This window comes from Fundulus heteroclitus, chromosome 22 (assembly GCF_011125445.2).
Source record: "Fundulus heteroclitus isolate FHET01 chromosome 22, MU-UCD_Fhet_4.1, whole genome shotgun sequence".
In the NCBI taxonomy this organism is placed as follows: Eukaryota; Metazoa; Chordata; class Actinopteri; order Cyprinodontiformes; family Fundulidae; genus Fundulus; species Fundulus heteroclitus.
In genome coordinates, this window is record NC_046382.1 from 13,679,375 (window position 1) to 13,692,846 (window position 13,472).

The following is a 13,472-nucleotide window of genomic DNA, read 5'->3' on the forward strand; positions in this document are numbered from 1 at the left end:
CCCCCTCTATGAATATTTATGACTCTACTTCTTTCTGCCCCGCCACCAACATCCCAGACAAAGCACTTCAAACGTGGAGCAAAAACCGTGGGAGGAGGAGGAGGAGTAGGGGGGGGGGGCCCTATCAGCCTCTAGCAGGCCCCCCTAACCTTTAATAAGTAATCCTCTGGGACCTTAGCTTTGAATAATGACCTGCTCTCCATGTTTGAGCAACACAGTGCAGAATCTGAGACGCTATACATAATAACTGCCTGCTAAACAGAGAGAAGGATTTCCAGTATAGCTTTTTATCCAAGAGACAATGGTGGCTTCATGAGCTGCAGAAGTCATTGTACTTAAGGGGAAGGCGATAAAGGCTTCGGCTCTTTAACAGCCTGTGTAGGCCCGCTAGTCTGGTTGTGTTTCCCGTGACAATATCACTAAGGGAAAAGATGTTGAGTTGCACAATGTGGGCTGCAGACAGTTTCACTCCTGTGTCATTTTGTACCTCTAATGTTGGTTATTTCACTTTTTCAGCAGCAAAATAGAGCTATCTGCATTAAGGCCGGGTCACACCAACCATGCATCGGTTCATATCTAACCAGGGTGACACTTTGAGCTTTGATAGCCAACAATTTAATTTAATTCACTGCAATCCATTGTAAGCCAATGTGGTTACAGTATATGACTCTAAAAATCTGAAAATCGCATTGCCGGTTTCGGTGTTTAACAACCAGTTACCAGTTATGTGTTAATTGGTATTTCCTTTTTATAGCCGACGCTATTGCGTAATTTGATATATTCTACTTACAATCTACTGAACGGAGATATGGTAGCATGACCAATAAATATCTAGTGGAATAAGGTCACTCAGAGGGTGATTTCTGACCCATCGCTCTTTCGTACCTTTTCAATTTTGGTAATTTTATATCCGGCCGAATTTCCTGAGTTTTCAAGGTATGAAACTTAAATGTTTCTCTCACTCGTCATTTCATATCAATCAATTCATCAATTTGTATCCATCAGGAGTACTTTTACTACTTTGACAGCTGAACATTGGAAGTCGTTGTCTATAACGTACTATAAGGTAATAAATTTAAAATCACTAATAAACAATATCTAACAGATGGTGTTGCTCATTTAGCCACTTTGAACTTTTGCAGGTTTGGTTCTTTCCTACTGCAGAACGTTTCCTATGAACCATGCAAAGTGGACTGTCTAAAGTATCTATATATCTATATATATCTATATCTATATCTATATAGATATAGATATAGATAGATATAGATATATATATTCTACTCACAGTCTGTGTGAGATATGAACCTTTTTATGGACATATCTACAAAATAATAATAAGAGTACGATTGAAAAATGGGCAAATTGATCCAGAACTCATTTAGGATTACTCTAGTTTCATCAGGGGTCATAATTATGCCATTTTTTAAAAAAAATAGGAATCAGCTGCACAAATCAGGTCTAACAAAATGCAGCCACAAATACAATATATTTCACAACAATATATTTTACAATTATGTTAAGTGATAGATGTGATTTGAGGGTTTGATTTGATTCATCTCCATATTTTATTATAATCCGGACCTATCAGGAAAAATTAATGGATATCCAATAGTTTAATTGGCTCCGGGTCAAAATGCCCCTCCTCCAGTTCATAATTACACATTACCCGCTTTTGTCCTCCTGCTTGCTTTTCATACTTGTAAAGAAAACATTTTACATCCATGTACTTTAACTATGGTTTATACTTTGTTTTCCCAAGTTATGCAGGCAAACAGTCATAAAGTCTTTTCAAATAACACATTCTTATATAAATTCTATATTATTATCTGGGAAAGATATTATTATAATCAATCCCAATTAATGCTGGTTCTGATCCAAGTTAGCTCAATGGAGTCATTTTCTCACAGTAGACCATGAGTAGAACATAGACGATTAATTTTTAATGGCAAATTTCCCCTGGTGGGAACAATCTGACGCTTGGCAAGTAATAAACATCCAGCGGTAGACCACACCATTCTGCACAAGAAAAAAACGAGTTCTCATTGACCATTATTGAGCAGGTATAGCATGATTAGTACAAGTAACCAGTTTTTTAGCTTGTTGGGTTCAGATGTTCTATGACAGAAAACTCATGTCATCTGTATATTCCAGTCTGTGTGGCAGCTGTACAAACACTGGTTGTGTTGCACTGCTGCCTGTGAAAAAGGGGTTAGAGTCTTTTCTTCTTTTTTTAGGAAGAAGACAGAGGCAAGCTTCAAAGATGAGAAAACACTACAGGTGTCAGCAGCCGTCTGCAGAAAATAAAATCACGAGACAGCTACACTTGAGAATTTCTTGTCAAACCAGAAAATGTTAAATAAATTATGATGAAACAATTCAAGAGCCATGTTATTTCTTGAGTTTAACAATAGGTTAGTCGTAGGAGTATAATGAGATTTTGTCATAATATTTAATAAAATACTTTAATATTTCTAATTGATGGGCTGGCAGCACTAGAAATTTTATTTTGCCAATGCTCTCATTAGGTTTCCATGAAGAGAATAGCAGCAACGCTGAATATATGTTTAGGAAAATATATTGTCAAAACATTGTAAACAGAAAACTTTTTTTACCACAACACAAGACACATTAATTTATTCATTTACTTATTCCTTTTAAGTCAGTTTGAAGTTACACAAGTGAAGTGAAGCCTGTTCTTAGCTAATTGCATAAAACCTAGCAACAAATATTGTGTTATATTTTCATTGCTTACAACGGCAGGGCCACCATCTTCTTTTACAAGAATGTTTCACAGCTTTTATTTAGTTGCGCTTTGAATTCAGGTCAACTCCCAGACAAAATGCTGGACATAACAGCAAGTTTTAAAAATTATTTCTTTGATTTCATTTTTGTGAAACGAAAAGAAGGAAAAAACAATCGATTAATTGAATTTGGTCTGATAAAATCTGAGATTTTATTTTTAAGCCATATCTATGAGCTCCCTATGCTAAAGGAACTATGATAGGAAGCATAGAAGCTACTTTTACTACCTGTTTCTTTACCGGCTGCACTACTCGGACAGCACTTATCATGGCGAATGCTGACGCACTTCCGCTTTGGCTGAAGAGTCCTTACCAATTATATATTTTTTAGATGCAGCCAAGATCATCTAAATGAGTGGTCGACATCCTGAAGTAGTGGTGTATCGGTATTGATACTGGTATCGGTATTGGGCCGTACTTAATGCTGGGTATCGGTTCAGACTTTCGGTTTGCTGTAAAAGTAACCCGATACTCTGAACCGATACCAATTTTCCTCCTGGGCTGGCCTACGCTGCAACTCAAAGGCTAGATACCACTTTATGCCAGGTAGTGGTGTTGTACACCAGGAGGTGGTTTGCTGACCCTCCAAAAGAAAAAGAAGGAGAGAAGATAACTGAAGGTCTAACTGAATTCATCGCCCTTGATGGTCAGTCGTTTTCAGTGTCAATGTTCTTGTTAAGTTATTTGTGATCTATAAGTACCAACTTATTAAGTACTCAGTATCGGTACTTGGAATCAGCGAGTATCTAAACTGAAGTACTCGTACTTTTTACGAGTTTTATCCAGAAATTCTGTCTGCTGCCACCAAAACTCCAACTTCCTGAGTCCATTCCAGCTGTTTGCTTTATACTTAGAAAACTTATTTTGTTTCTAGATCGAGCTGCATGAATGGATAAAATGAAACAGACCCCAAATGTATCACTGAATAAAGTGAAGACCAAAATTATTTAAACTCTGCTCACTCTTCCTGCTGCTCAGTTAACATTAACTGCAGCAGGAATTTCTGCTGGTGTTGCCGGTGTTTAGACTGAGCTCTGGATGGACAGAGCTGTGAATGGATCATCCGCCGCCCAGATGGGCTTTGTTATTTTTTTTATGTGAGAAATGTCATTATTAGCGTGTGGGCGGTGAGGGAAATGCATTGCATGAGAGTTTAGAGCCCTAGTATTTACCCTAGTAACCTCTGGTTGTATTGAGCATGAATAAGTGTAGAATAAATAAGTCCAAGTTAACTGCACATAAATATTTCACAGTTTTGGCATTCAGTGGTAAAAACCATCAATAAACTTTTATTCCTTCATTAAAAAAGATGTACAAAGGGTAAAGAAATATCAATGTTATCTTTTAGAGTAATAATTTAAGAAACTAGCAGTATTGTGTCGGTTGTATCAAATAAGCTAATGTCAAACATTTTGGAGCTGGGAGTAGCTTGAAAAAGCAAGCTAGCTTATTTAGCAAGCTTGATAATGCTAGCTAGTTTCATTAACTAGCTTTATTTGATCTATACAGATACTTTATTAATCTCAAATATTATGAGAGCTGTCAAGTGTCACGCAATGAGCACATGCATTTTCCCTACTTCACACGCACTCAAGCCTCACGTGACAATCTTCGCAGGAAAAATAACAAAACCTTATTACAGCTTCTTCAAAACACACTTTGTGGATTGTGAAACGTTTATGATTTTTTTGTCAGGATGAAAAACAGAATCAGATTTTTTTAAAAGCATTGCTAAAATCCTGTCATAGTCACGGACCTGAGTCCGTGTATCTGTCTCACGTTAGTAAGCTGGTTTTGTTGTTACACCCCAAGTCAGCAGGCCAATTCTGAAAACTTCATACAGAGCCAAAGCTAATATAAACTCTTGACATAAAGCAAATAAAGCTGATTCTGATTTAGATTTATTACTGGGCTATTAAATTTAACTGTCAGTTTAGATAGCACAAAACCGAGGCTGCAATATGAGTCTTTGAAGTTACATTTAAAAAAATTATAAGTATTCGTGTAGCTCTCTCTCCATAAAGGAAAGGACAAGAGGAGCTTTCTAAATGTAGACCACTTTCTATCAACAAAGCCCAACAATGTCCAGCTAACTGCTTACAACTAGGGAAAACTCCCAGAGGGAGTCTGGAAAAAAGGGAACATGTGGGACCCAGAGGTTACAGAAGTTCTGCCAGCGGCGGAACCGAACCACAAGCGCCGTTTCTTTGCGGCCAGTCGGACCCACATCAAAGGAACAGATTCAGAGCTGGACGCCGCCTCCAGCCATCAATGCGCGGTCAAATGCATAAACAGACCGACTCACTAGAATCTGTCAAAAATATCTTTAACCCCATGTTATGACGTTGATGTTTTTTGTTTTGTTTTTTTTGAGTGGGGTATACATTCTTTGAGAACTTATACTCATTTTAGATGCACTTTTGTGACTTTTGAGCAGCGCTTATCTCTAAAGATGGACAGATGGTTGGATCTTATGGAAATTTGAATAAACAATAAAGTCTGGTGGGGGAAAACAAATTATTTTTCAACTCTTTATTATTCCACACCTGTTCAGACCTGGAAAGTACTTTAATGTAATTTCCTTTCCGGGTTGCCTATATAGGAACCATTCTTAAGATAAGATAAGATAGGCTTTATTGATCTCACATTGGAGAAATTCACATGTCACATCGGCTCAGTAATCAGTAATCATAGGAAGAAGGAGTCAAGTAGGACGAGGTGCATCAAATATACAGTGTCCTCGTTATACCATGGATCAAAAGGAGTAGGTAAGAAAAAGAAAAAAAGAAAAATACAAAAAGAAATATATGTGTATTGACATATATTCGGGTGTAGTAGCAGCAGAAGTCACTTTTTCAGGATTATTGCACAGTGTATTAAATAGAAATGCACATTAGTTATTGCAATTTAATAACTTTCCCCGTCGCTTTCGAGCACACGTAAGCAACTCACCGTTTCGGTTTGGAGGCATTTTAAACTTTAGATTTCTTTAACTGAAAAAAAATAAATAAATAAAAACTATTTCTACCACATCGCTGCTGGTGCTCGTGAGTCATCCCAAAACAAACAATAGTCCCACTCTGGACCACACATCCTGGTGAAGCTGCAGGCGAGACGTTAACAACTCTGAACAATGGCGCCCTCCTGACTCCACCTAATTAATCCCACACAGCTGGGTGACCTCAGTTTATAGGCAGGAACAATCATCTTTTTTTTTTCTTTCTTTTCCTTGTCTTTCTTCTTAACGGGACACCATGAATGGGGCCACGGATGACAACAATGGAGTGTACCTTTAAGAGGGTTGCCGTGACAACGGCTGCAGACAGAGTGATAGAGCTAGGATGCCAGAGAGCGCAGGTTCGCAGCTCTGCGCAGTGTGCCTCCCCAACACTGCCGCTCCACTTTTCCTATTTATTTATTTATTTATTTATTTTGGCATCTCCTGACCTTTTTTTTTTTTATTCCTCACAGAGAGGAGCTGACTAACCCAACAGCGATCGCGTCATTTAACACAAAGCTCCGGCGATGCTTTGTTACCCCAAATATGCATTAACATAAATCCTGACGCTGCCAAACGAGGCAGACTCAAAGCCAAGCAGCAGCTAAAAGGGCGTAGCATGTTCAAGTCAGCCACTCTTGTGTTGCAGTGTTGAAGCTTTACATTTAAGCTTTACATTTAACATTAGGTGAATCGTTATCTGCGCTTCAAGCACAGCACCCCCCCACGCCCACCACCCTCTTACAAAAAAAAAAAAAGCCCCAAAAATAAATCAGATGTCAGGAAATCAATCGACTTCAATCTCAGTTAGTGCTGCAAAATGTGAGTGAACACCGACAACATCGGTAGCCGAGCATGACGAGCAAAACAAGCGGCGCAGAAAACACACATGTGTGCAGCGGTACCTTTTTCTTTGACCATGACCATTTGAATCCAGCCACAGCTGCAGCAGAAAACACTCTGACCATCAGCTGGCAGTAACACGGGAGCTGAAGGAACCTTTTTTATAAATATATATAGTCAGGATCGAAGAGCTAAAAAAAGATAAATAAATAAAAAATAGACAACAAAAAAAAAAAAAAGAGCCAAGACTCCAGAGGCTTAGAGAGACAGACGGAAAGAGAGGTGCGCTTCTGAGCTCTCCTTCCAAAAACACAGCGACAGCGTGGGGTTTGCCTCCTGACTGCCTGCTTTTTTCCCACCCCTCCTCCTCCTCCTCCTCCTCCTCCTCCTCCTCCCACTCTTCCCTACTCCTCCCCTCCTGCTCCCTCTCTCCCAGCCCCTCTGTTCTGCCAGCCTCGTCCTCATTGCTGCAACAAAGTGCTGCTGTGTGACCCCCATAACCAAAACAGCTGCTTCACATGATGCAGCTCTTTGCTCCAGATAAACTGGGAATATATTCTTTCTTCTATTTTCTATTCATGCTTTCTTGACTTCTTAATTGGGTAAAGTAACATTTTGGACTGCGTGACTGGTTGGGATTTTATTACACCTTCTGGACTAAAGTTAATTTCATTTCATTTAGCACTAAAAGGTAAGGCTTTAACAATGCAAAAGTGTAATAAGCATTTGAGTCATTATTATACTGAGCTATTATATATTGTATTCAAATTATATTTGTTATTGAGGAAACAGCATACATAAAAAAAAAACATGAATAAATAAACTAAAAGACACCAACAAAATTTTATCTGTTAAGGAAATATCAAATACTTTAATTTAATTTATGAAATAAAAAATGTAAACAATATGTTAATCCAAAATATAATAAGTAAGAAAATGTATTAATAAATAAACCAACAATTTAAACTTCTTGATGGTGTGAGTTTATTGTGTTTTATGCATAAATGTTAAGGCACTTGTATTTTGAACATTTACCACTCATTTAGCACTTAGATTAATGAAAGATATTTTTAATAAAAATAAAATAAAATGTTAAATTAAATTGATTAGAATAATAAATAAAAGTTTAATAAAATTCTGATAATGAATAAGGATATAATTAATCTAATAAGAATAACTAATAAATGAAAATGAATACTTGAGTCATCCAGAATTTAACAAATATACGTCTATATGTCAAATATATTTAATTTAAGTGAGTAAATAAATTAACTATATGTTAAGTAAAAATAATAATTTTCTATACGTTTTGTTATATATTAATGGAGAAACACGCATACTAAAACACATTAAACTGAAAGATAGGTATTATTTTATTATATTTTAAATGTAAAGGCCAACTCTATAATTTTATATTTAATGTTCCTATTCATTTACCACTTAATTAAAGGAAACATCATATTTATTTTATTTTGTATTATTCTTTTCAAAAATTATTCTGAAAAGAATAATATTTTAGTAACTAAATTTTGATAGACTGCAGATTGTGATGCTTCACCCATGAAATGGGCTATATAAATAAACATTGACTCTGAATTGAAAAAAATATGCATAAATCACTATTTACCTATAAATAAAGAAACACCCTATTACCCATATTTGTCTGCATCACACAAGTTAGCAAACAATAATATACTCTGGAGAGGCATTTCATATGAGGAGATTCAAATGGTAACTGGTACAACTACAACTACGTGAAGCTGTGATATTATGGAAAAATTTAGGTATGGTTGTTTATAAATAAAAACAATGTTTTTAGCACAAATATCTCTCTACAACATTTCATTTAAGGTACTTAAATCAAATAAGGAGGATTAAAGTGGATTACAGATTACTATGAGATCTCAACTAGTTATACCAACAAGTTCTCAAACACCCTTCATTAAAATCTAAAGATAAGAAAAGAACCTAGGGGTGCGTTAGTTAGCTCTTCTGGGTCTGAGGACATTTTTCTTACCTGGATAAAGGCCGAAGGTTCTCAGTCTACATTGGCTCTGATTTCCAACCATGACCTAAAGAGATTTGTCCAAAAGAACAAAATCCTAGATAGCAGGAGATCTGCCTGGCTGGGTCCAACCTCAGAAGTCAGGAGAGGAACTCCCTTATCTGAAGGGGAGCGTGGAGTAAAAGTGCTGCTCCTCTGCTCTGGAGAGAGTCAGGTGAGGTGATCTGGGAATCTGATACGGATGCCTCTGTGGGTCACCTGCCTTTGGAGGAAGACCCAGAACCCTAGACCGCAAGCACTATGGGTAGATCTCGATTAATTAGAATATCGTGAAAAGGTTCAATATTTTTTTTCACTGATTTCAGAAAATGAACGTAGATATATAGATTCATTACGTTGGTGAAGATTCTCAGTCATCCAGGTCATGATCAATCCAAAAAAAAGGTACAAAAATTAAAACAACTGGACTTCTACGTCTTCAGCTTCAGAATAAAAGTCCAGTTGTTTTATTTTTTTAATCTTTTTTTTTGGATAGATCCATTAAACATTACAAGGTTTTTATGTCTCGTCATTTGGATGATTATGGCTTACAGATAATGAAAACCCCCGAATTCAATGTCTTACAGAACTAGAATATTAAACAAGATCAATAGGAAGTTATATTTTGAAGAGAGAATTCAGGCTTCTGAAAAGTATTTCCACTTCTATGCACTCAATACTTGGTCGGGGCTCCTTTTGCATGAATTACTGCATCGACGCGTTGTGGCATGGAGAAGATCAGCCTGTGGTTCTGCTGCGGCCAAAGGAAGCCCATCTGAAAATAGGAATTTGGACCAAAGAGCAACAATCCAGTTCTTTCTCTTTTTATTCCAGGTAAGACGCTGGCAGTACATGCGTGGGGCTGGTCTGAGCATGGTGATCTTGATGCTCTGACTCCCTGCGTTTATCCCTGTTGCTGGTTCGCCTTTGTCCTACCAAAGTTTGTCCTTCCACTCAACTTTCTGGCACTATGCTTGGACACAGGACTCTGAAGAACCAACCTCTTCAGCAATCACCTTTTGAGGCTCATCCTTCTTGTGGAGGCCGTCAATGACGGTCTTCTACTCGTGTGTCAAGTCAGCAGTCTGCCCCATTGTGTCGCCTACTGATCCAGACTGAGAGACCATTTAGAGAGGCTCAAGAAACCTTTGCAGATGTTTTGAGTCAACCAGCTGATTAGGATATAACACCATGAGTTTACAAATGTAACTTTTACACAATGTTTAGATTTTCCGAGGCACTGTACGTTGGGTCTAAAATGAGAGACAAAAATATGAAACTTTTTCACAATATTAAAATAATTTTTATATGTACCTGTACATGCCTGGGGCGCGGGGAACACCTTGGGATGGCTCAGTTGGAGCTGAAGATGGATGGCTAGGTTAAAAACCTGGAAGTCTTGCTATGGTGTCCAGATCTCGGATCAGCAGAGGACAAAGGATTGACAGATGGATGGACAAGTAGATCCACTATACCTACTTCCCATTGAGGCTGGGAATGAAAAGTAGGGTCCTTCATCAATCCTGCGTATCAACAGGGCTGCAGCGATGGGACAAAACCCAAGGTTTATCTACTTAATTGGGGTCACGCTGTGACTCGCCGTTCCTTAAAGCCAGCTGCACCTCCTGTGACGATCCCTGTCCACCATCCAATCCCATCAGTTCTTTGGAGAGCCAAAGTGGTCATCTAAGGTTGCAGGTTAGACTCATGATGACTCCTGGCATGGGCACTGTGTTAACATCTTTAGTGGATCATTTGAAATCCAATTATAGAGCAGATACTGAGTCCTGTTAATACGCAGGCTGTTATCACATCACTTCCTTTAAAAAAAAGTGAGGCTTCTCTTTATATGTCGTTATCTAAAATATTCAAAATGTTAGAAGTAAACTACACTTGCAAGATGAAAAAGGAATCGCTTTCAAAACTATGACTAACTCCGAGCACATCATATTCACTCTCTGGAACTAGAAATAAGTAAAATGTTCTTAAAATTAGTGTATTTGTCCTTGATTTGAGCAGGTAAATAAGATGATTTGCCAATGGAATAAGATTTTTGCGCTTAAAATAGGAACAATTCATCACAATCATCTTATTTCAAGTGCAGGATGTCTAATTATCTTATTTTAGGGGTCAAAATAATCATTCCATTGGCAGATAATCTTAATTACCTGCTCAAATCAAGGATAAATACACTAACTTTAAGAAGATTTTACTTATTTTAGGATCCGTTTTTGCAGTGTAATGTGTCAAGGTTTGCCTTTTTGCTCTCCGGAGAGAGAATAAAAAACAGTTTGTCTTGTTGACTATCCGCTCTTTGTGAACACAACTAGGGACATTTAAATCCACCAGCAGCAGCAGCAGCAGTTGTGGACCAAGCCGTTACTGATTCATCTTGCACTTCCACTCGGCTGAAGAGGAGCTTGTCAGCAGCTTACCTTCCCTGTATCTGCTGACTCAGCATCTCGTCACGCATGCACAGAGCCTCCATTCAGAGTAGGGAAAAACTGCCCCCTTCTGGATGCATTTGTTTCCACCAGACGTTGACATCAGGCAACGGGGAACTTGCCAGCGAGGCTGACGGTAAAACAAAATCTCTTGGTGGAAAAAATTCTCCCTGCACTCCACCCTTTTTTTCATTATGAGGGAAAGGGAAGTATTCCAGGAGTGTGTAAAGCCTTGAGAAGCTCCCTAAAACGTCTAGTGCAGCCACTAACAGCAAAAACAAAGATATCTTGTTACTCTGTCTGCTATGAGAGGCCCATTATCATCTTGCCTCTTTTAATAATCTTCATCTGAGCTGAAGAACCTACAAGGGGTTTGCCAAGTGCGGCAATTATCCTCGGCTGAAAGGTTTACATGTCAATGATTCACATCTGACTGTCAATTAATAACCTCACCAGGGATAAGTTGATAATTTCAGTGAAAAAAAACAAAACACACAATTTGAGTCACGGCTTTCGACTGCTGGGCGCTGAGTATAAGCTAAACTGGCACCATGATGCATGAGGTCACATGCAGCGTAACAACAGCGCTTTGTGCAGAAAGGCTACACAGTTATTCCCTGCCTTGATTATTTAAGGGTCTTGGAATGCATTGGGGGAAAAAAATATATACTCACACAGAGAAGCTGATAAGAAAAGAAAAAAAAGAGAGAGAGAGAAATAACTTGGAAGAACTCCTTGACTCTAGAAAAGCACCGAGAAAACTCTGACGGCGGACGGCGAGAACCTGTTCAGCAGCTCGCTGCTATTTTAAAACTGGTTACAAAACAGCATCACCTGTGAGAGTGCAACCACGTGCAGCACAAAGTTTCTTTTACTCAGACCGCGTTATCCTTCATTTGAGGAGGTAAATAAGATTTTCTGCCAGTGAAATGAGTATTTTGACCCCTAAAAAGGATAATTAGATATAACACACTTGCAATAATAAGAGTATGGAGATGAGTTATTCCTATTTTAAGTGAAAAAAATCTTATTCCATTTGCAGATAATCTTATTTACTGCTGCTCCCACATATTAATCCCAATTTTTGATATGGATTGTTGGACGGGTGGACACTAGATTAACAAGATTTCTATTGGTTTTATGCATGTGCACTGATGGGATTTTGGGAGTCCCCTGTTTGCTGCTGAGAATAGGGAGACTTTTTTTAAGCGTAGGATTGTAAAGCATTTATTCTGCATTTTGATTGGTCGGAGGGTGGCGGAAGGAGGGGCCATTCATGCAAGCACCGACACTGCTAAAAATGACCTTCTTTGTTTGAACTGTCAGATAATTTATAGTTTTTCTGACATATCGTCAGACCTTTTATACGTACTTGTGTTTAGCAGGTGCATTGTATCATTTCGAAGGCAGGATAAGTCGCTCCAACATTGGGAGGAATAAGCTACACCGGTATCAGGAGTTTATATCCTCTCACAATGTCTCACATTTTAATTTGAGGCGGTTTCTTATGCATTTAAAACATTAATTTTCCAGCTGGCAAATTAAACAAGCAACAGTAATTATAAAATAACACATACAGACTACTCTTTAACTGCATCCATAAACAAGCTTCTGACAAACCTTCAACAAGCTTGAGCCCAAACTTGATTCACCCAAACCAAAACCACTTTTAGATCCATTTTCTTTTTTTATCATTTTCCTTCCCGGAATAGAAAATATATGGAAAAAAGAGAATTAAAAGGAAATAAAAATTCCCTTGAAATAGGTGCATTTGACCTCGATTTGAGCAGGTAAATAAGATTATCTGCCAATGGAATAAGATGTTTACACTTAAAATAGGAATAACTCATCTCCATACTCTTATTGCAAGTGTATTATATCTAATTATCCTTTTCAGGGGTCAAAATACTCATTTCACTGGCAGATAATCTTATTTACCTCCTCAAATCAAGGACACATATATTAATTTCAAGACAATTTTACTTATTTTTAGTTCAATTCTTGCAGTGAACTGTCCAAGTATCGACTATCTGACACCAGCTCTCATCCTCAGAAGAAAGGAAATTGTTTAGGATGTTCAAGAACATGAAGATGCTAGAGCACCAGAGTCACTCTCCATGAGAAAGTGAATCTAGAGGGTGCTTAAAAAAGAAAAGAGGCGCCTGCTCTAAAATCCTTCCAACTCGATTTGTAGCTGTAGACATGGAGAAACCAAAAACATCCTGGAGAAAAGAGAAAGAATCTGCAATTTGGCCACGATTATAAGAATATTACCAGAATATTGCTCTCTGCAACTTTGTAAGAGGCATTTGAGCTAATATTAGTGGGGGGTCTGTATAATT

General features: G+C 37.9%; 1 protein-coding gene across 21 annotated transcripts in view; it reads right to left on the reverse strand.

Moving 5' to 3' along the window:
• ablim1a (actin binding LIM protein 1a) overlaps positions 1–13,472 on the reverse strand; it is an 82,323-nt gene that overhangs the window by 46,647 nt on the left and 22,204 nt on the right. Inside the window, exon 1 of one of the 21 annotated variants that reach the window (XM_036126418.1) lies at positions 6,705–6,833. The exons of the other annotated variants lie outside the window; for them this stretch is intronic. Coding sequence (XP_035982311.1) covers positions 6,705–6,726 — 22 coding nt within the window. The 5' untranslated portion in view covers positions 6,727–6,833. Of the gene's footprint in view, positions 1–6,704; positions 6,834–13,472 lie in introns of those variants that run through there. 21 annotated transcript variants of the gene reach the window in all.